This window comes from Rissa tridactyla, chromosome 23, assembly GCF_028500815.1.
Source record: "Rissa tridactyla isolate bRisTri1 chromosome 23, bRisTri1.patW.cur.20221130, whole genome shotgun sequence".
Classification (NCBI taxonomy): Eukaryota; Metazoa; Chordata; class Aves; order Charadriiformes; family Laridae; genus Rissa; species Rissa tridactyla.
The window spans coordinates 1725139-1745635 of record NC_071488.1 but is presented as its reverse complement, the minus strand read 5'-3'; the positions used below and the strand labels follow the sequence as shown (position 1 = coordinate 1745635).

Genomic DNA, 20497 nt, shown 5'->3' with positions numbered 1-20497 from the left:
AGAGAAATCTCCCCACCACCACCACCCTTGCAGTTACTTGAATTTGTTTAAGTCTCATTTTGGTCTTATTTCACAGAAGCTATGCAGCATATTTGATTGCTTTACTTTAGAGAGGCTCATAAGAAGGAGTATAAAATCATAAATCAATACTTCAAGGAGAAAGACAATAAAATACCCTTTTTTCAGTGGGAAAGCAGGAGATGAAGTCACCATCTCACATTGCAATGAAGAAGATAGGTTAGTTTTAGGGAATAAAACCACCCCACTTTCCAATTGCAGCAGCAGCCAGGTGCTGACAGATTTGCAAGTGAGAAGATGGAATCCCAGCACTGGAACGTTTTTATGAACAGCTTAGGCAAATCTTTTCCAGGAATAATTCAGGGGAGCATATCAGTTGGGCAACCTCACCAGTTCTCTTTGACAATGATTTCCTATAATTCTGTTTTTTTTCAAGTAATAATTTTTTTTTAAGCCCTTGGCATTGCTCAGCACTGTTTTTGAAGAATGTTCACCTTCTCAAGCAATTCATATTCATTTAACTTACCTGTTCACAACAGCATTTTGTTACTTCACCAGTCTGAAATTCTTTACCCACAGTTATTGTACAATTGCTTCCTTATCACGGCTTTTATACATGTAAATAAATAAATATATGCAAGAGAATAAATACATATATATATATATGTGAATGATGGGTTCACTCAAAAGCTCCCTCTGGAGCTGCTCTGGGTAAGCGAGCTCATGCCAGGAGGGTGAGAGCAGTTCTTCTTTCAGCCCTGTTCCTGCCATGGAGCCTCTGCGTCAGACTCATAACACAGGCTGAACAGCTGAAGCTGGAAATGCCTCTTAGACAGGCAAATACAGGGCAAAAGCTACAGGAGGATGCTGCCATGTGAGCTGAGCGTTAGCAAAAGTGCAGGAGGAATCATGGCAAAAATTGCCTGGCAGGGTTGATGCCACTGAAAGGAGCTGGAAAGGAATGCCAGCCACTCCAGACTTTTCCAAAGCTGCCAGAGGTTGATGTGCTGGGCTGCACCTATAAGAACAGCACCTGACAGATACTATTCAAATCCTCTCTCAGTGGCACGTTCTCATCTCCCCTGCATTGCTCCAGAACAGGGGGTAAAAGTTAGTGGTGCAGCTCCAGCTGGGTAGAAGCTCTGGTTGTCACACCATGGTGTTGGGACCATGACTTTGGGACAATAATCAGCCCAAACATTGAACAGTTTCTGGCTTCATTTCCCCTCCCTCATTTCTGTACATATACAACATTTTTTGCTTATTATTGTTGCAACTTCTACGCTATCAATTATCTCTTGGAAGCAGAGTGATGCTGCAGGCTCCTCTAGGCAAGAACACTTACTGGAATTGTTCTGAGGAAATGCTTTCAGATAGTTTTGCAAACACCCACTAATGTTTTATACATGCAAAGTATTGTGGTGTTATGATGTTAATAACAGGTTGCCAGTATTAAACTCCACAGTATTGAATCATAGCGTCACTTTAAAATATATATGTCAGGGCCACCCATGTGATTCGCTGAATCAGACAATGACAAACACCTTGGGAATTTGGATCCCTTTAGTTTTTTTGATTAAAAGCCAGCTCTGCATTTGTTATCCTAATCATACTATTTAAAGCAAGTTGGTCAAACATTCACCTTTCTAAATCAGGGCATATTTGCTGATTTAAATAGTATTATATCACCTGAAGGGGCTGGGTCTGTGTTTCAAACATGGCATGAATTGCTGCTTCATCACAGCAGGTCAAGTTGGGCACAAATCGGTGCCGTAATTCTTAGTCCTTTCTACCACCAAAGCCTTCCTGAGCAATCGTAAATAAACTGATTGCTCCTCTTTTCTCTGGCCCACCTGTATATTGAATGGGGAATGACCAGCTCTGCCACCACATTGCTCACTTACCTTGAGTTTCCCGCAGCACTCTTTGCCACACTTATAAGCATTTTTCTGGTGCAGCTGTGACCAAAACCACCGTGAAAGGGACAGGAGGTAGAGAGTGATTTATTCCAAACCAGACTGAGCAATTCCTAGCTCCCTCTCACCACCCGACTTTAACCAAAATGAGCTTTCTCCCCTCGTGTTTCTTCCTGGGCTTGGCCAGGAGTCATGTTGCAGAGAAGGAGACCTTTCATGCTCAACTTGGGCTGTAGCTGACACATCAAACCTTTGCACTGTGTTATATTCTTGCCTTGAAAGAGGCTTGAAGATCAAATGAGGAACCGGGCCACCACGGGCAATGCTGGGCTCTGCTAGGAGTGTCTCTCCAAGGCAATCCTGACACTCCAGTCATGCAGTGACTACATTTTCTGTAAACACATCCTAACAAGCTTTAAACTAGCAAGCACACTTACTACTAATACTAGGTTAGGCTCTTATGCATTCTTGGAGGTCATGATGTTAAGCAAGGAAAACAAACTCCTGTTTTCTAAGGAACTGCAAGGCTGAGTCCTGCAGAGCTTCTGCTGGGCTGCAGCACTGCCAGGGCTCATACGTGAGTCCAAGAACCTCCTGTAAGCTGCCTGCCCACCGCCAGGGCTGCAGGACCGGGTTTGATGCTTAAAATCATGAAATGAAAGGAATCCAGGGATGGGACTATGCAAGTCACGTGCTGGTGAGAATAGGGTAATCAACACAAACAGTAAGCAAAACAATTACTGTAATTACGTGTCAAATTTTGTTTGGGGAGTAATGGAACCTAATGCACAAATATGACGTTATTTTCTTGCATCAGCCCGGTGGTCCAGGAAGGTATATAAAACCATCCATGATTCAGAAACCTTCCAGCAGGTTCTCTTGACTTCTCCTCGGTGAACTGAGTAAGTTGGATTCTGATGTAACTTCTTTTTCCTAAAAAAGAAAAAAAGGAGTATTATTTTTGAAATCTTTGCATTTGCTTCTGGGCTGAATTTTGGATTAATATTCTGCGATTCTGTGCAACATTCAGGAGTTTATTTTAATGAAAGAGTCATTTGCTAATTATTCATCCAAAGGCACTGACGGATTGAGATTAAAAAATACATCTGAAATCTAGATAATCTTAAAGATACCTACTTCCATTACTTTATGGAAATTTAACGCATATAGTCTTTAGGTAGCCTTAAAATATCTTAGCCAGCAGTGTTTTTCTGACCTTGTAGCTTCCAGTTTTTACCTAATTTTGGGCAGAGGTATTGGGTGTAAATATTGAGGTAGGCTTTAAAAATACCGAGATGGTGAGATGGCTGCAGTCAACTTTCAGACTGGAGCCAGGTTTTGAGACACAGCGTCTCCATGCATGGGGCCCTGGATTCCTGGGCTGACTTTGGAAATGCCCCACCTGGGACCCTCTTGGGCACTCGCTGTCGGTCTGAATGGCCAGGGCTTTGCTAAATCGCCTGTCAGGACAGCTACGCAGAGGAAGCGGGAACCCAGAAAATGTCTGTTTAAGGTGTATGTTCTTCGGGAAGTTGCTTTGGGTGGTTTTGTTCTGTTCATGCAAAGCAGTGGACTTATGCAAAACATTCAACAGGTTGTGTAAGAATATATTATCCACTATAAATGTTTTGTACTGTATGCTATGTTTTCATGTCTGTTTTTTGTCTATCCATTTTCTCTGGCTTGCTTTCTGCTGAGGGTTTTGCGGGTCAAGTCAGGAAAACAGAATTAGGATATGTAGTAGAATGTAAGGGTGGGAACCTGAAGATAGTGTCTGGATTAGTATTTAAGGTCAGGAGAAGTTTAGGTGAATAATGGGTATTTTGGCATTGTGTCTAAAACAACAAAAGGGAAAAAAAATCCAAGAAAAATTGCTTGAGTCAAACTGAGCCCCACCCAGGCTTTTCTAATGTGCAACTCAGACAAAAAAATAAGTAATCTCCTTGTCTGAAATCAAAATATTCCATTTAATCTGAAACAACAGATTAACTGTCTCCTTCATTTGGTGCTTTGATTTGGAACTTGGATAAGTTTGAAATGACATCCTGAAATGTAGTTTTATGACATTTTCCAAATTACCTCCCCACCCTTCAATTTATTTCAAAAGAAAGAAAGAAGGCGTAGAATTCTGTCCAGGTTTGTGAACAGTTTTACTCCCTCTGAAATTTAAATTCAGGACACCTGCTTTCAGGTTTTTGCTGTGCTTCATTTTTTTCCTTGTGATCTTGCAAAAGGCTCTTTGTTTGATTTTTCCAAGTGAGCTTGATACTAAATATGCTGTAATAAAGCCAACTGTTACAAACTAACTGCATTAAAAACATGGTACTTGGTATCCTTAAGGGATGGACTCCCTCATGCACAACACAAGGATTATACGCTTCTTTCTGCCTAGCCCAGAGAATACATAAATTTGGCACAGTAAAACCTCTCCTGTGTTTTCCATTTCTGCAATGCTTGCTGCTGTATCTCCCTAATTTTACTGAACTCCCCCTCTGGAGTCCAAATTACGTAGAAGAAAGCAGATGTTATTTAAGAAGTAGCCCCAAAGATGTTGTTTGGTGTCGGCAGGAAGGCATTGGGCTCTGAAAGGCCACAGAGGAGAAGAGCAAAGCAAAGCAGAACAGAATGGGTATCTACCTATCTACCAACTTGTGTCTCTTCAGGGCTCACCTGAGCTTAGTTCAAACGTTGATCCTGTCTTACCAGCTCCTTTGGTTTTATAGAATTTTTAGGTTGCCCAGAGAAGCTGTGGCTGCCCCATCCTTGGAGGGGTTCAAGGCCAGGTTGGACGGGGCTTGGAGCAACCTGGTCTAGTGGGAGGTGTCCCTGCCCATGGCAGGGGGTTGGAATGAGACGAGCCTTAAGGTCCCTTCCAACCCAAACCATTCTGTGATTCTATGACTCTAAATTTGTTCTTTCCCCATACCTTGCAGGTCTACAGAAGAGCTAAAAGATGTCCTGCGAGAAAACCGTGTGTGCTCAGCCATGCTCTGTCCCGTGTGACACGAAATGCCCCGAGCCCCGTGCCGCTGCCTGCAATGAGCCCTGCGTCATTGCCTGCCCAGACTCCCGTGTGATTATATTCCCACCTCCTGTGGTCGTGACCTTCCCAGGACCCATCCTCACCACCTACCCGCAGGAAACTATTGTGGGCTCCACGGAGTCAGCTGAGCTGGCTGGTGCCTTAGAGTCGGGCGTGGGGATTGCTTCAGCACAGAAGGGTATTGAGTGTGTGGAGCCCTGCATCGATCGGTGTGCCCCGCAGTTTGTGACAAAGTGCGAGCCTCAGTGCACTCCTCCATGTCCTCCTCCATGTCCTCCTCCGTGTCCTCCTCCATGTCCTCCTCCGTGTGCTCCCCAGTGCGCTCCCCAGTGCGCTACCAAGTGCACTACTACGTGTACTCCCCAGTGCACTTCCCAGTGCGTGCCAGAGCGCTCCTACACCTATTCCACCCGCTGGAAGCATCCTTGCCAGAGAGGCTTCTGTAAGAAGATCTAATCCACCTAAAACAAAGAATAGTCACGGGAAAAGAACAAACAAAGAAGTGAAAGAGTATGGCATGTGATTTACAGGCATGGCTACTGGAGAAGGAAGCTCCCCTGAAAACCAGGACCCTACATCTAATAGTGCTTTAGCTTAGATTATTGCTTTCTTTATTCTTGTGGCTTTGCATCTTGCGTCTCTGCTTTTAGCTTTCTCTACCCAGTTTGACATTGACCATGGTTTTAAAACAAAGCACACAGAGGGATTTGAATGTCAGGCTCAGCGAGAGTGAGGAAAGTGAACATGTCGATGAAATGCGTCACACTGGGATGGGTAATTGATTTTAGCTTTTCTTGTCTCTAGAAATATGCTCTTTCTAGTCTGCATTATTCTTTCTGCAAATGTTTACTCTACTTTGCATTTACATTAAAATGCTGCTGCATCAAACCATTGGCCTTCTGAATCTCCTTTTTCCTCTGCTACTTATTTGCAATGCTCTCTCGGTGACACTCAGCCTTCTATAGAGGAACAGAATGTGGCCTGGAGACTCTTCCTAGACCCTTCAAAACTTGATGCTCAGGTAAAATGAAGGATTTGGTTCTGCTCTGTAGGTCCCTGTGTGAAAATGGGATGTCAATCTAGGTTGCAGTCTAGAAACCAGTGAGCAGAAGTCCCATTCTTAGAGAAATGTGGTTCTGCATTTCCTAAGTATGCACATCTAGATTATAGCAAAATGTATATTTTTAGAGTCTCCTGTTCTAACTTAGAACCATTCCTATTTGGAGGCCTTCTTTTCTATAAACAAACTGAACTGAGCCAGATTCAAGCTATTCTTCATATTTCTGCATCAAAACTTTTCCAGCCTGCTTTTGCAAAGAACTCATTTTCACGTGTGAGTGTCAACAGTCACGTGTGGACCTGAAGCACCAGTTTCTTACTTGCTTCTGGATGTCCTGGTCAAAGCCTCAGGTACCTATGTCTGCCCGGCTGGTGCCAGCAGTGGATCCCTCTAGGCAGACGCCGTTTAGGACATCAGGTGTGTCCTGCTCATGCCAAGTAATTTCAGATGCTGGTTTTGTACTAAAGATTATATTAATTTCAGTCTCCCCTAATGGCTATGTACATGTGTTTGATGATTGAAGTCACAGTCTTTGGGTGCCTAGGAAATACCATGTCATTCTTGCAATTATACCCACCCAGAAATAACCCAAGACTTCCGCAGAACAAAGGGAGCCAGGGTGCTTCACAACCACACACCGATGTATTACACATGTAAAGTGGTATGTTAATATAATGTTAATAGTATATTACTTGGGTTACATTCCCCAAGACTCTGTAATAACTGATTTGGAAAAAAAGGTCATGATTTCACACACGTTTATCTCCATATATTCTCAGAATGTTTTCCTTCTAGTAAACTGATGATTTTCACTATAAAGTTGCTTTTCTTTTGTTTTACGATGATACCTTTCACATCAATGATCAAGGTGTAGGGTTGTTTCCAATCAGCCTGAGTTTAAGAGAGAGGCTCACAAAGTACATTTGGACCCCTCAGCCCAGTAGTTTTAGAAGCACAAGTTAATTCTCCAGGTGACCACATTTTAAAACAAGCTGGTTTTTTTAACATTTAAAAAAATGCAAAGCAATTTTTACCCCTCTATTGAGTAGAGTTTGGTAGTTTAAAGGGCTAAAAGCCCAGCACCCTATGAGTTTTTATTAGGGAAACCACTCAGGCAGCAACCTTGTCAAGCCCCAAGCTACCAGGCTAGAAAAACTTGTGCATTCACAACTAGCAATGTTGTCCGCTCAGCTGCCTACCACAAACCCAACTAATCCTAGTTGGATATTTGAGGAGAGAGGTAAACATAGGAAAACAGGAAAACCGGAGCAATAAACCAGCTCTAGATAAAGCATCAAAGCAAAGACACTTGGTAGCAGGCAGGAACGCATCTTCCCATGGCTGGTAAGGTCTGAGGTGGCAATTAATAAATGTCTCCATCAGAGGATTTTTATTCCTCTTTTATTCCTTTTTTTATTCCCAGCTCCCATCCAAGCCTAGGGGGATGTGCTCTGGGGCAGGCTGGTCTCTCCTGAGGGGACAGGGTGAGGTTGGTGGGGCTGCGGGACCCAGCCGGGATGCAGGTCTGGTCTCCCAGCTCCATGCTAGGGCTGCTGCCCTCCTGTGGAACCAACTCTGTGTGACTGATGTGAGGGAAACTCAGCAGGGACTGCAAAACCTACCTGCAAGTCTAGGTGTGTGCTGCAGGCAAGTCTAGGTACGTGTTCTCCACCAGGGTCATCAGGAAGCAGCCAAGAACGTGGCCTGGGTTGGTGTCTGAAGACCTTGCTGCCCATCACAAGCCCAGGAGAGCTGCTGGGATGCCACAGCCTCTGCAAAGTCTTCGTCAATGCCTCTTCATGAAGATCAGCCCAGTGATAAACCTGCACCAGTCCCTTCTCTTAATCTCTTTTTTTCCTTTCACCATGAAACCACTCCAAGTCTGCTGCCTATCACTTTCCCAGCTGTTTTGTTTTTCATCGCTTTTTGCCGTTGCTAGTATTTTATGGAAAGTAGGTAGTTATTATGTCAATTTTATAGAAAAGATAATTGCTGCCCTAAAGCTAAATGACTTGCTTCCATGGAGAAGCTGGGATTAGACTCAGCTGTTGTTATCTTTTGACACTAACATAAATTGTAATGTTTCCTAAATGCCACAGCTAAGTTTGAATGTTTGGCTGCCCTGATATAAATTAAATAACAGACAGTTTTGGCCTGGCAGCAAGAAAAGACTAGATAACCATGACACTGGACAAGGCAAGAAAAAAAGATCGTTGGGAGGAGAACTGATTCATTTTTACAGTTGAGTTAGGGACACTCAGTGAGTGGCAAACTTTCAAAACAGCCTATTAAATATGAAATCTTAGGAAAGTGCAAGCCCTGTGGATGTGTGGGGCCCCACAAAAGCCCCACAAGGTGAGTGGAGAAGCTTTCACCTTCCTGTCACTCCTCTTCAGAGTTACCTGTCCCTGAGCAATGCACTCGGTTACCTGTGCCTATGGGTATTCTCTAGAACAGCTATAATCAAAACGCAATACAAAGCCCAATACTGTGAACACATTAAAAAGATTGACAAGTATCAACAATTATTCCATTCTGAGCAAGCAACTTTTTCAAAGCAGTTAGGAATGTTTCACCACACACTTGGGCAAGCACAGGGCTCACAGCACCATATCCCTCATCAAGATTTAATCTTTGCATATGAATCATCCCAGCAAATCTTCAAGGCAATACTCTTTAGTTTCCAAAACTTGAGTCAGTAGGACATGCTAATGAGCCAAGAGATATTATTTTTCAAAGGTAAGGCATCCTCCTGTGATGCAAGTTACTATTCCCTCCCTGTAACAATTCCATGCCAGCCCACAAAAGTCAATTACCAAGCTCTCAAGTGGCATAAGCAACAGACGTACGCCAAATAAGAAAGCTAGAGACACCTAACTTAAAAATATTCTTTCAAACCTGCACATCTGGAGCTGAACGCCACCCAAAATCCTGTCTAACCACAACACGTCACATACATGCAGACCAAAGCCTATTTGCGGACAGAGAAAAAGACATGATGTAATTAACATGGAGAAGCCAGGAGAGTGACAAAGTTCATGGTTGCACTTCATCAGAAAAGGTTGGGATGGAGCTCTGTGCCCTGGAATTACTCATCACTCCTTGCCATAAAGAATATTTTTGTTTCGGTGCTTAATTTGCTCATGTTTTTTCTCTTTGTTGACCAGTTTGCTGCCAGTGTGTCAAAATGATCTCTAGATTATGGTGAGTCACCACTGAGATCCCTGGAGCAACAGCCTGGGAAAGTCTTGGGCTTGTTCAGAACAGGCATTTCAGGAGATGTTAACAAAGATGGTTCTCTGACTGCAGTGGTGGGGGTTATTACCATCCTGGTAATTGCCAGAGTAAGACGTCCCAGTGTTGACTAATCTTTCCTCTCTAAAACATAACATTGGGAATGTTTCCCCAAGGAGACTATGACTGAAAGCCTTAGAATTGATAGTCACCTTGTTAAATGAAAACTTTTTGACTTTGTTTTGGCAGCCTTTTTTTTTAACTCCATGGGCCGAGCCCTCCCCTGGGCACAAGGCTGAGAGTGTGGCTCTGGCCAGGAGCCAGCACTCTGTGGAAGATGCTGCATTACATGTAGCTTCTGCCTGAAGGATGCTCCAGCATTGTACTTGGCTTTTGTCTAGCACTTGTGGGAGGGTTGTGCCAGGGCATTTTCTGCTCTGACACTGTGGTGTTCCTGAAGCTGAGCTAGGAAGCCCATGTAGCTTCCTGGGAAAGGGATGAGGAATGAGAAAGAGCTGTGAGACAGTCAGAGGCTGAAGGCTCCCCATAATGACAGCTTGGCATCTGTCCCAGTGGTGACTCTAATTCAGTTCTAATTGATGGGTGTTTGGAGGACATAAAATGTGTTATTATACAGTTCATCAGTTCTGGCTCTTATGCTTTCTTTAGAAGTTTTTGATGGCACACACACAATTCCAGAGTCTAACCTGAGCTGTGGATGTGTGCCAGGACACTCCTGGGGTCCTGAGGCAGCGTCTGTGCACCAGTGTGCCCATCCTGCCTTTTTCAAGGCATGCTGGGGGTCAGAGTTGGGGACCTGGCTTGGTCTGATCTGACAGGACAACGTACACGTTCCCCATTATAAAACCGAGTTAATTTTCCCCTGGCGGCAGTCAGCAAACTATCATCAAAGCTACCAGAACTCTGAAAACTCATCCCTACAGTTGTATTTTCATGCTATAAATTATTCATTTGTTATTGCTGCTGACTCATAAGTGCTAAAGACCAAACCACTGACCAGAGGAAGCAGCACTGTTGAAGGCAAATGTTAGTAAAGGCACTGCTAATGTTTCTAAGTCAGCTTTAAAAGGATTAACATGAGCTTTGCTTCTTAACATCCACTGTTGGTTTTGCACCTATTAATTATTAGATATAACTATCATGACTAGTTCTATAAAATTGGCTGCTGCAATTTTTCATGCTATTATTTTATGCTTACACAGTAAAGCCCTCAGGAAAGGCAATATCTCATGACCTGCCTTTGTGCAGTATCTGTCCCTTTAGGGTGTCCAATATAACTGGAGCATCTAACAATTACTGGAATTTATAGTCTACATAATAAGATAACAAGTCCATACGTGTCAATCTGAAATTTTCTGCTGATTGCCCAGAAGGGCATCAATCATGTCAAAGAGTGGTCAGGAATCCACTCACTCCTGGCCACTATATTTACTGATTTATCCTTACAGCCCCTTGCAGCTTGTTTCAGGCTTACAGAGACTCAACTCTCCTGCCCCCAAAGAAGTCTTTCTGTGCAAAGTGAGAAAAAATGCAGTTAGGCACCTAACTTAGGGCTAAGCCAGCCAGCTGGACTCCCTCTGTAGTCCACAGAAAGGGAGATTTTGGGACCTCCAGTCTCTGGGTTCTCTTCTGCCTTATTGGAGGAACGTCACACTCTTTCCACTGGCTGCAATGGCCAGTTTTTAACCAGCTTGGCAGGTTTTAGGTCAACATGTCACAGGCCTCTCAAAGCTTTTGCCCTTTCAAAGATCTCTGCCTGCTGTGGTGGATGATTTGGTTACTTCTCTTTTAATTTCTCAGGTGATCACCATAGGAATGAGCCCAGGGCAGTAGTTGGTCTACTTAGGTGCTTGTTATTGGTGATGTTAACGTGCTCCTGGCACAGCACGTGGTACCTCACCATCCTCATCTACTTTGGGGCTGGCTGAAGGCAGCATCCCCTTGAGATAAGAATAAAGGGTGATAACAAACCCACAGTTATCTTGCTTTGCAAAAATGACAGACGCTCACAGAGGCTTTGGTTGTGATAACAATACTTATGAAGGCCTTGGCAGAAACCTTCCATTCTCCAGACTCTTCTGTCTTTTCCTCCCAACCTTTGGATAAGGTCCATTGCCATGGTGGCTGTGAGTGGCACTGCTGACCCTGACCGCTGGGTTGGCCTTTCTCAACTCATGACTTTCTGAATTGGCATTTTCCCATTTCGTTTGTCAATGCGAAACAGGGTGCCTCCTGTGCAGGCTTGGCAGCAGACACATGCCTTGCTGCAATTCATTCCTCTCTCGTTCTTGTTTACACTCTTGAACAATTTAAGCCTTGTCCTTTCTGGCATAGATTATACTTAAATTATGTGGGGTGGTTATGAGGAAGCTCTAGGCAACACTTATCTGGGTTGTTCTAATTTTTTCCACAGAATAAAGGACTTCAAAGCACCTCTGTGTGATTACCGTGTTGTAGATACAGAGTTCTACTGTAATAAAATTAATGACATGTTGCTGCAGTTTTAGGTCTTGATAATGAGTAATAGTTTCACTTTAAAACATGATCTTATTATTCTCTTAAGCAGGCCCTTCATAGCTCTGCAGGTCAAGGTTATTTTCTTTGACATAGAATACAATTTTCTCTCCGCTATACTAAAATCAAAAAGTCTTAAATTTATGAACCTTCTGGTCTTTGTATGATGTAAGTTTGCTCTATCAATTGAAGAGGTACCTAAGAGGATTACCCTGCATAAAATCTGGGCTTATGTTGTTTAAAAACAGCTTGAAAACCAGCCTTGTAGTGTGCTAAATTAAACTCTTCTAATTAAACATACATAGTACAAATGATAAAAGCCCTCTTTTTCCAGTGATAACCCTGTTAATTCCTTGTCTAAAGAAGTTATAATTCTCTGTAGAAATGGAAAGTCCACAGATTGATTTAGTCTCCAGCTCTGCTTCCAGCTGGAGGATTTGGATTTCTTCAACACGTTGACCAAGGAATTCAAGCCAAACTTTTCGAAATCTCATGAGGAATTTTGCACTTTTTTTTTGAAAAGAAACTTATGTGTTGTCAGCTGCAACTAGTGATCATGAAGAAGCCTAAGTCAGTTGTCAGATGGATATCACACCCTATGGGGCTCACAATTAACAACTAACCCTAAGAAAGATAATTACAGCAGTTGAAGGAATCATCCAAGCAACAACATCTGATATGCAAGTAAATGAGATAAACACCAACAAATAGGTCTTCTAGCCCCCAGGCGGTTGGAAGAATTGTATAAAAGCACTTGCAGCTCAAGACTGTTTACCTTCTTCTTCTAACTTTCTCTCTTCAGCGGATCAAGTAAGTCTGATTTGTCTTATTCTTTTGACTCTTATATCTTAGATTTTGGTGTAAAGTTTTGTTACTCTCAGGTTTGCTATAACTATGAAAAAGTCTCTACTGCAAGCAGTCTGTTATGGGCTTTGACACATGGATTTGGGGGAGTAAATGTGGGACTCAGACCCATATGGGGTTTAGACACTTTCCACTGAGTACACGGGGGTTTAAATTCTCTCCTCTGCTTTGTACAGTCTCACTATAGAAATACTTTGATACCGGAGATTTTATTTTTAGGATGGTTATTTAGCTATCTAACCAAATGTTCATTCTTTCATATACAGCTACTGAAGTTTAAAACTTTAATCCTTTTTCTCTTCTCATGCATACCCAGATTCATATCTCCTGTGCACGTGTAAGGTCTGGGCAGGTGGAAATACATAGAAAGACTCAATTTTCAGGATAGGGCACAATTTTGTCATAGAAAAAAACCCACCACCTCCACATCAAGTGCACCAGCACTGAATATTTTTTACAGAAAATTAAAGGAAACTAGAATATCTGTAAATAAGAAAGCAGTAGGCTAGGCTGAAACGAGGTCTGATCTCAAATAGTAGCTCTCCCCTTTATAAAACAATCCATTTTAGCTCCAGACCCTGTCTGATGCCATTTACCATTGTATTTATGATAATATTTGCTGTAGTGGGCTCATTGGCTGCAAACATTTCAATGAAAGGAGCTTCGTACTCTGTATTTAATCTATGCCTTGAGGCAAGAGGATGCACTGCAGTCAGTGCCCTGAGGTACACAGGAACTCATCTAATAAGTACAGGATATCACGTTAGAGAGCTCCTGAGGGCAGGTTCCTGTTTCTGCACTGGCTCCAGGCACGACCACAGAAATTCCACACAGTTCTGCTCAGAGTTAGCGCTTCTGCCGAACTCTGAAATAGCCAGAATTTCTAACAATATTTTGAAACAGAAAGAATTAGGTCTAACTTGGAATTGGAATGAAACTTGCCTTTTTTTTTTTTTAAAGCTATTTACAGAAAGCAACCTATCTACATGCCTTAGCAGAGCACCCAGCTGCCCTCCAAACCTCTCAGTTACCCATGTAGTGTGTTCATCCCAGGTGCAGGAAGGGACTGGTGGTTGGCAACCTTCCCTGCAGGGTGCTGTGCACCACTTTCTAGGGATCTGGTGTTTTTATGATCTCCTCCCTGTGTTTCAGACCTACCTGTTTTCCAGAGAGATGTCTCACTGCGGGGACCTGTGCATACCATACAGTGGCCCATGTGACGTGACCTGCCCTCAGCCCTTGGCCAATGCCAGCAACGAGCTGTGTGTGACATCCTGTGATGACTCCAGAGCAGTCATTTACCCACCACCCGTTGTCCTGACTTTCCCAGGACCAATTCTCAGCTCTTGCCCACAGGAAAGCGTCGTGGGCAGCTGTGGACCACTCGGCGGTGGTCACTTATTTGGTTCTGGGGGCTATCTTGGTTACAGGGGCTATGGAAATGCTGTTGGCTTAAGGGGTTCCATTCTTTTTGGAGGCTCAAATGGTTATGGGGGTGTATGCAATTACAGCAGGTCCTACAATTCTGGATACTCATTACTGGGAAGGGGAAATTGTAGCCCATACTCTTCCCGCCGGTATAGCATCTACAGCCGAGGAAGCTGCGGGTCATGCTAAATACTTCATCAGAATTCACTGCACACAGCAACCAGGATATGGAAAACACGGCAGAAGATCAGAACAGATGGGAAACTGAGTCTGAGCCTGAGCAGAGCTGAGAGCTCACTGCTCTGACTGAAGCCAGCAGGAGCTGGGAGCTCTCAGCGGTGCCCAGAAAAACAGGCTTATAGGTAGAGCTGGACAAACTGTAAAGCTATATACATGCACACACACACAGATAAAAGAAAAAAAAAGTAGTCAGGGTTAACAAAGAAAAGGAATCTTTCAAGGAAGAAGAAGAAAAAAATCCACCTGGAAAACATCTCCTTTTAAAATCTGATCTTTCAAATATTAAAGCAGAGAGTAAAAGCAATTTTTCTTAGAGAGATGTCAAAGTTTAACGCTTCAGAATGTTTTTAACCACTTTTTCTTTTCCAAACTCTCATTTTTCCCCATTTAGATTACTTTAGCTGAAAATTTTCATTGTCTTAAAGCTGCATCTTGGAGCAAATTTGCTATTTACTATTAAAATACAACCAGCTCAACCTATAAGCATGTTTTCCATTTCACACTTTAGGCTTTTGGCATCTTCTGTTTATACCTTCCCACCTATGCATTTATCGCACTGTTCCTGGAGAAGGGCTGGATGTTCAGTTGCAAAAAGAGATCTGTGCGCCACGAGTATTGAGGTGTCCTCAATGCCCTCGAAGTTAAACAATGCTCAGTTTAATATGTTGTAGGAATTTATACATTGTTTTGTGGCCTTCCATGACACTCCAGTAGAAGAATAATGGAAATGTCATTTGTGTTAGTATAGTCTGCTTTAAAAGGAATATATCATAAAGGGATCAAAATAGGACATATAACTGAAATTATCCAGCTATAATAAGGAAAGCAGAAATTCTTATACCAAATGCATGACTTGATATGACAACTTTTGTGATATAAAGGGTCCTGAAGTGCTTGTCTTTACTGCCTGTGTTATTGCAACTGTTAGTAACTCTGCTTCTCATGTCAATTAAAAGCCATATTGCGTAGCACTGACCTGGTGTTCTTTCCACCTGTTATCCACTTACTTCTGTTTCAACAAAAAGACTTCTCTTCCTTCTGAGCTCCCTGGTTTCTCTTCCAGATGATGCAATAATTTTCAAGCAGTCAACAAAAGGCAGTTTTCTTCCACAAGTACTCAGTTCCTTTGGAAATAAGAGGTTTGACCCTTCCATTTTAGCAAAAAGAGAATGCTCATAATAACCAGAGGAAATCAAACTGCACACCATTGCCTCTGCACTGTTGGGGTCCAGCTCCATGCAGAAGCTGAACCAGGGCTTTCCCAGGATAGAAATCTATTCCTAATACTGGCATTTGTAATTAGCAGAAGACCTTAAGCAGCAAATGTGCTTTTAAAACGTAGTGAAGATATTTAGGGCAACTCCTTTATCTTCACAAGCTAGTGGGAGGATGAAGATAACCTCTGATCCACAGTCCAGCGTGACTGTTTAATCCCACCACTTTCACCACTAATAGTTACAAAAGATTTTAGGGACGTCCACATCCTGCAAATAAGTGGACAATGCACATAAAGCCCAGGACATCTTGTCCTTTGCTGTTGATTAACACCTAGGGGACCCTGGGTCTCAAATGAGGCATCATTTTAGCATCATTGTCCAACAGTTTTAAGCTGAGGAGAAAAGGAAAGCAGAAGGCTAATGTTGTGATGCAATAGAAACTTTAATTGAAACAAGAGAAGGGCTTCATAGCAGCAGAACATGACAATCCAGAGAGTACAGAATACATTTGCAGGGTTTGCTGGGGGTGGATGTGGTTGTCATCTTTGAGGGCTGCAGTTTGTAAGATGATCTTTTGTCTTCGTTGCATTTGCAGCGTATATATCTCAAAAGCCATGAAAAATCAGTCCATATATGAAGAAAGGCTAGAACATACAGAATCTAATTTGCACTGATGCTTAGAACACTTGAATTTAAACTAAAGCCTTTTCTATATTTCTTACATAAACAGCCCCTCAAACACAGAGTTGGGGTCTTGTTAATACCTAATCCAACAGGAAGGGAAATCAAGTGTTTCTGCTTGTTTCTCAGGGTGGCTGAGAGTGCCGAGCCCCTAAGGACCCCCCACTGCAGCCTGGTACACTGCCCCTCTGAAAGCCAAGTCTCACTGCTCACTCGTGGACTGAGATTTCGCTCAAGTCCCTGCTGTGTCCAGCTCCCTGCAGGTCTCAGCAGGGCCCACAGCTCCCACGGCTGTAAGTCGTGTACTTGCGGGAATAGCAGGGGTAGGAGTACCTGCCACCCAGGGAGGCACTGGACCCAAAGGAGTTCTGGCCTTCCAAGGCACCCCCATAGCCAAAGGAGCTGCCTATCTCCAGTGGGGCTGAGGAGCCCACGATGCTCTCCTGAGGGCAAGAGCTGAGGATGGGGCCTGGGAAGACGATGGCCACAGGTGGTGGGTAGACCACAGCACGGGAGTCTCCACAGGAGGTGACGCAGGGCTGGCTGCAGGCGTTGGCATATGGCTGTGGGCAGGTCACCTCACAGGGTGAGTAGCTGCCGTAGTTGCAGACTTGCTTGTAGGAACTCATCTTTCTGGCTGGAAGTAAGTCTGAAACACACAGGGTGGGGAGAGCAGGGGTCAGGATTGACAGTGCAGGTGCCTTTGCAAAGCAGAGCCCTCATTTATTCAAACCATACAATATTCAGAAAGTTACTCTTCCACAGCTAAGTATAAAGTGTGATTGCAATTCTTATGCAGAAATAATGAAGATTTGAGAACCTGATAGAATTCAGCAAAGCCTCATTAAGGATAGGTGAGGATTAACCTAGAAACATTTATTTAAAACTGTTCTTAAAAATCCTATCTTCATTTGCAAAGCAATCCCAAGCATAGATAATATAATAAAGCATTCCTTCTGTGAAACATGCAAGCAGCTTTTGAAGCCCCATACTCTCCATATCCACACCATACCCTCCATACCCTCCAAAGCTGCCAAGCTGAAAGAAGTTAGAGAATCTTTTTTTTATGAAAGTAACATTCTTCCAACAACAAGCAAAGACATATTAAGTGCTGAGACATAAATACATTAAAGGTCTTATCAAAGTAGCTTTTAAACTCATAGAATAGATTTAATTGAGGTCAGACTTACTCAGTTCACCACCAAGGAGAAGCCAAGAAGAATGGTCTGAAGAGCTCTGTGCTCCAAGTGCTTTTATAGGGTTCCTGAGAGCAGGTCGAGGGGCTGAGCCATGCTTCGGGCATGCGGCCCTTCCTCCTTACAAAACAAACTTTCCTGTATTTGTCACGTCAACGGGTGGAGGAATCTTTGCATATTGCTTGCTGTTAAGCAATTATTAGTTGAATGATACCACATCCATGCTGCAGTCTAAAGAAATCTTTCATCTCAAAATAGGGATGGTATTCACCCTTAGTTTCTTTCTACTCATTGCAGAAATTAACTTCCTTCTTCCACTTGTCCAAGTTTCAAAGCACATAACTCAGAGCAGTACAACAGAGGATTGCTGATTTGACAAAGCAAACTTATTTTTGGAAATAATATATTGATTTTGTCATGCTTGCTGTAAAGGTTTTCAAACCTTTTAGTAGCAAAGGGAGATAAAACTTGGAGACCTTTTTACAAAGATACCATTCTGCTCGCTTTTTACCTCAGTAGGTGAAAAAAAAAAAATAACCTATATACCGCAGCCCTTGGGTGTTTCAGTTACAGTGATCATCCTGTTCAAAGCTACAGAGGAGCACCTCTGCGATATAATGGCCTTTCTGATGTTAACAGGGATTTTCTACAGCCTGTTTTGAAGGTTGGGTGGTGGAGGGAGGGGAAATGGGACTGACATGCTACAGAAGTCTCCTTATCCCACTTCATTCCTGGTGAATATTATTATATATTACCCTAGTTAAAAACAAGATGAAAAAGGGGGAAGGAAATTCTTGCTTAGAAATGCTAGGAAGGAATTAGTCTCCTGCACAAGCTACTCCAAAATATACTACTTTTAACAGCTCCTTTTTTCCAAAATACCACGTTGGGCTTTTCATGACAGTGGACCCTGCTCTAGCTGAGTACAGGAGTTTGTAATAAATAAATTTACAACTGGGAATATTATACCCAGCTCCTCACCTGATGTAACAGACCACAGATCACATTTAAATGGGATGATCTTAAAGGATTTATATGTCAAAAATACTGCTTATAGCATTTAGTAATTGGAGAGTTGAATTAGGTTACACACGATGACTCCCTTTTGACAGCAAAAGTCATTTAACCGTGTCCCTCTCCTACGGTGAGCTGTAATCCACGCTCCTGGGGATTTATCAGGCATGATGGGAATGCTCTGATTTCTTTGCTTTTTATTATAAAAAGGCACATTTCCCTGGGTCTTGCTTCTCAACCTACATATGGTTACATACGTAGGTTAAGAAACTACAACATGGAAAACAGAAAACAGCATCAAGTCTAGACCCAATGCAAAGTAAAGATGTCCCAGTTAAGGCACAGTGGTCTGGAGCAGATTTCCAATTTAACCTTTGCCAAAAAAGAGGTTTTTAGACACCCTCCTTGTCCTGCGTGCATTGGGGTGAGGACAATCTGCCCTCTGCACTGGGTGCTCTCTCCAGTGGGGAGAGTAATTCTTCCTTTCACCATACCTAAAACTACTTGGTTTTGTTTATTGGTTCCTGACAGTGGTGACTGTCTGAGCTCTCTATTTTCATGGTATCTGGGCGCCAACCTCGTTTACATAAGCTAAGAGATAATAGAATTATAATTACAAATAATAACACTAACAAGTACAAGACATGCCCAAGATCTCCTCCCAGAGGCTCACTTAATTGCCAAGAGATGTTTGGTAAATTATGTGGCCTCTGTCTTAATCATCTCTTCTAGATATCATCAGTAGAAATTTCCCATTTTGTCTGGGTGCCGCAGAGCAATATTTTACCTGCTGGGGGGAAAAATGCTTAATATAGCACAAAACTGCAAAAGGGACAGTTTAGTTTGGAGGCAGAAGAAATTAGATGAGAATTTGGCTGTGGTGCGCACCCAAAGTATGCAGTGATCCATGAGATCAGTTCAAATGAAATTAGTTTAATGGTCAAAACCCCGAACCCCCAGGATCTGTCAGACCTGGAAGGCAGCAGTGGGGAATCCTCACACTGGACTCTCTAAGTCTTGTGAATTAAATCCTTAAAGCGCCACACAGATAAAACTGAAGGTTGCCAAAGCAACATTAATGGTCATCTGAGTTAGGGCATACTCTCAAAGGGATGGTGGAAGAATGAGGGACCATGAAGGATGTCTATAATCTGGACATCTACATTTTTTTTCTTTCTGTGTTTACAAGTTGGATACTACCCTATGGAAACAACTGTGATAAGTGGCCATCTGCTAGTTTTTAAGACACACCCTGTATATTTCACACCCATGCTGCCAGGGTCACTTGAAGGTCTGAGGAACACGAGGGGCCAAGTGGCAACTCCAGCTGCCAGAGTGAGCACAGTGGGGTGGCAGAGCAGTGGGGTATGGGGAACAATAAATCTCTATTTCTGATTTCTAGCATATGCCGTGCAGGCTCAGCATCTTTAGGAGGGCAGATCTACACCAGGCAGAGGTCTCCTGAGCTGGGAGTGACCAGTCATCCTTCTTCAGTGAAAATGACCAGATGGTGCCTGACCTGTGTTAATTACTTTTTTGCCAAACCAGGCACTTCTCAATCATTACCTTCTTTTCTTCATCCTCACTCAATAGTCATCTTCCTCCTCAGACTCCAGAAATGCTCTCAGTCTGTGGAGATCTTTTTAATTCCTTCCCCGGAAATCACATTTGCTTTGTGATCACGCCAGTTTAGTTACTGCCTATTTTAATACTCCCATCCTTATTTCTCAATCTTAGTTTTTTCTTTTTATGCCTCAAAAGAATGCAAAATCCTTGTTTTTTCACTGTTTTGTACACAACCACTCATCTGTACAACACCCAAATGAATTGGGTAATTTTTATTGTTGATTTCTTGATGGGATTATTAAAAGACTGAGGGTAAAGAACACGCTTGTTGATTCAGTGGGAGAGCTGGGAGGAGCACTCAGCACACCAAGTCCTCATTCTTTCATCTGCACTGTGACACTGAGTCAAGGACCATTGTTTGGAGAACTGTAAGAAACAAAATAGGAGATTGTCCAGCTCCAAGGCACTGACAAGCTAAATACGCA

General features: G+C 42.9%; 1 protein-coding gene across 1 annotated transcript; it reads right to left on the bottom strand.

Moving 5' to 3' along the window:
- Window positions 1–16502: 16502 nt before the first annotated feature.
- LOC128901177 (feather keratin 4-like) lies at window positions 16503–16865 on the bottom strand. Its single transcript, XM_054183015.1, has one exon. It carries the CDS (start codon window positions 16863–16865, stop codon window positions 16503–16505), a length of 363 nt encoding a protein of 120 aa, XP_054038990.1.
- Window positions 16866–20497: the final 3632 nt, after the last annotated feature.

Bases quoted from the DNA above. Each gene is read 5' to 3' on its own strand.
- LOC128901177 (XM_054183015.1), bottom strand. From the start codon at position 16,865: ATGAGTTCCTACAAGCAAGTCTGCAACTACGGCAGCTACTCACCCTGT.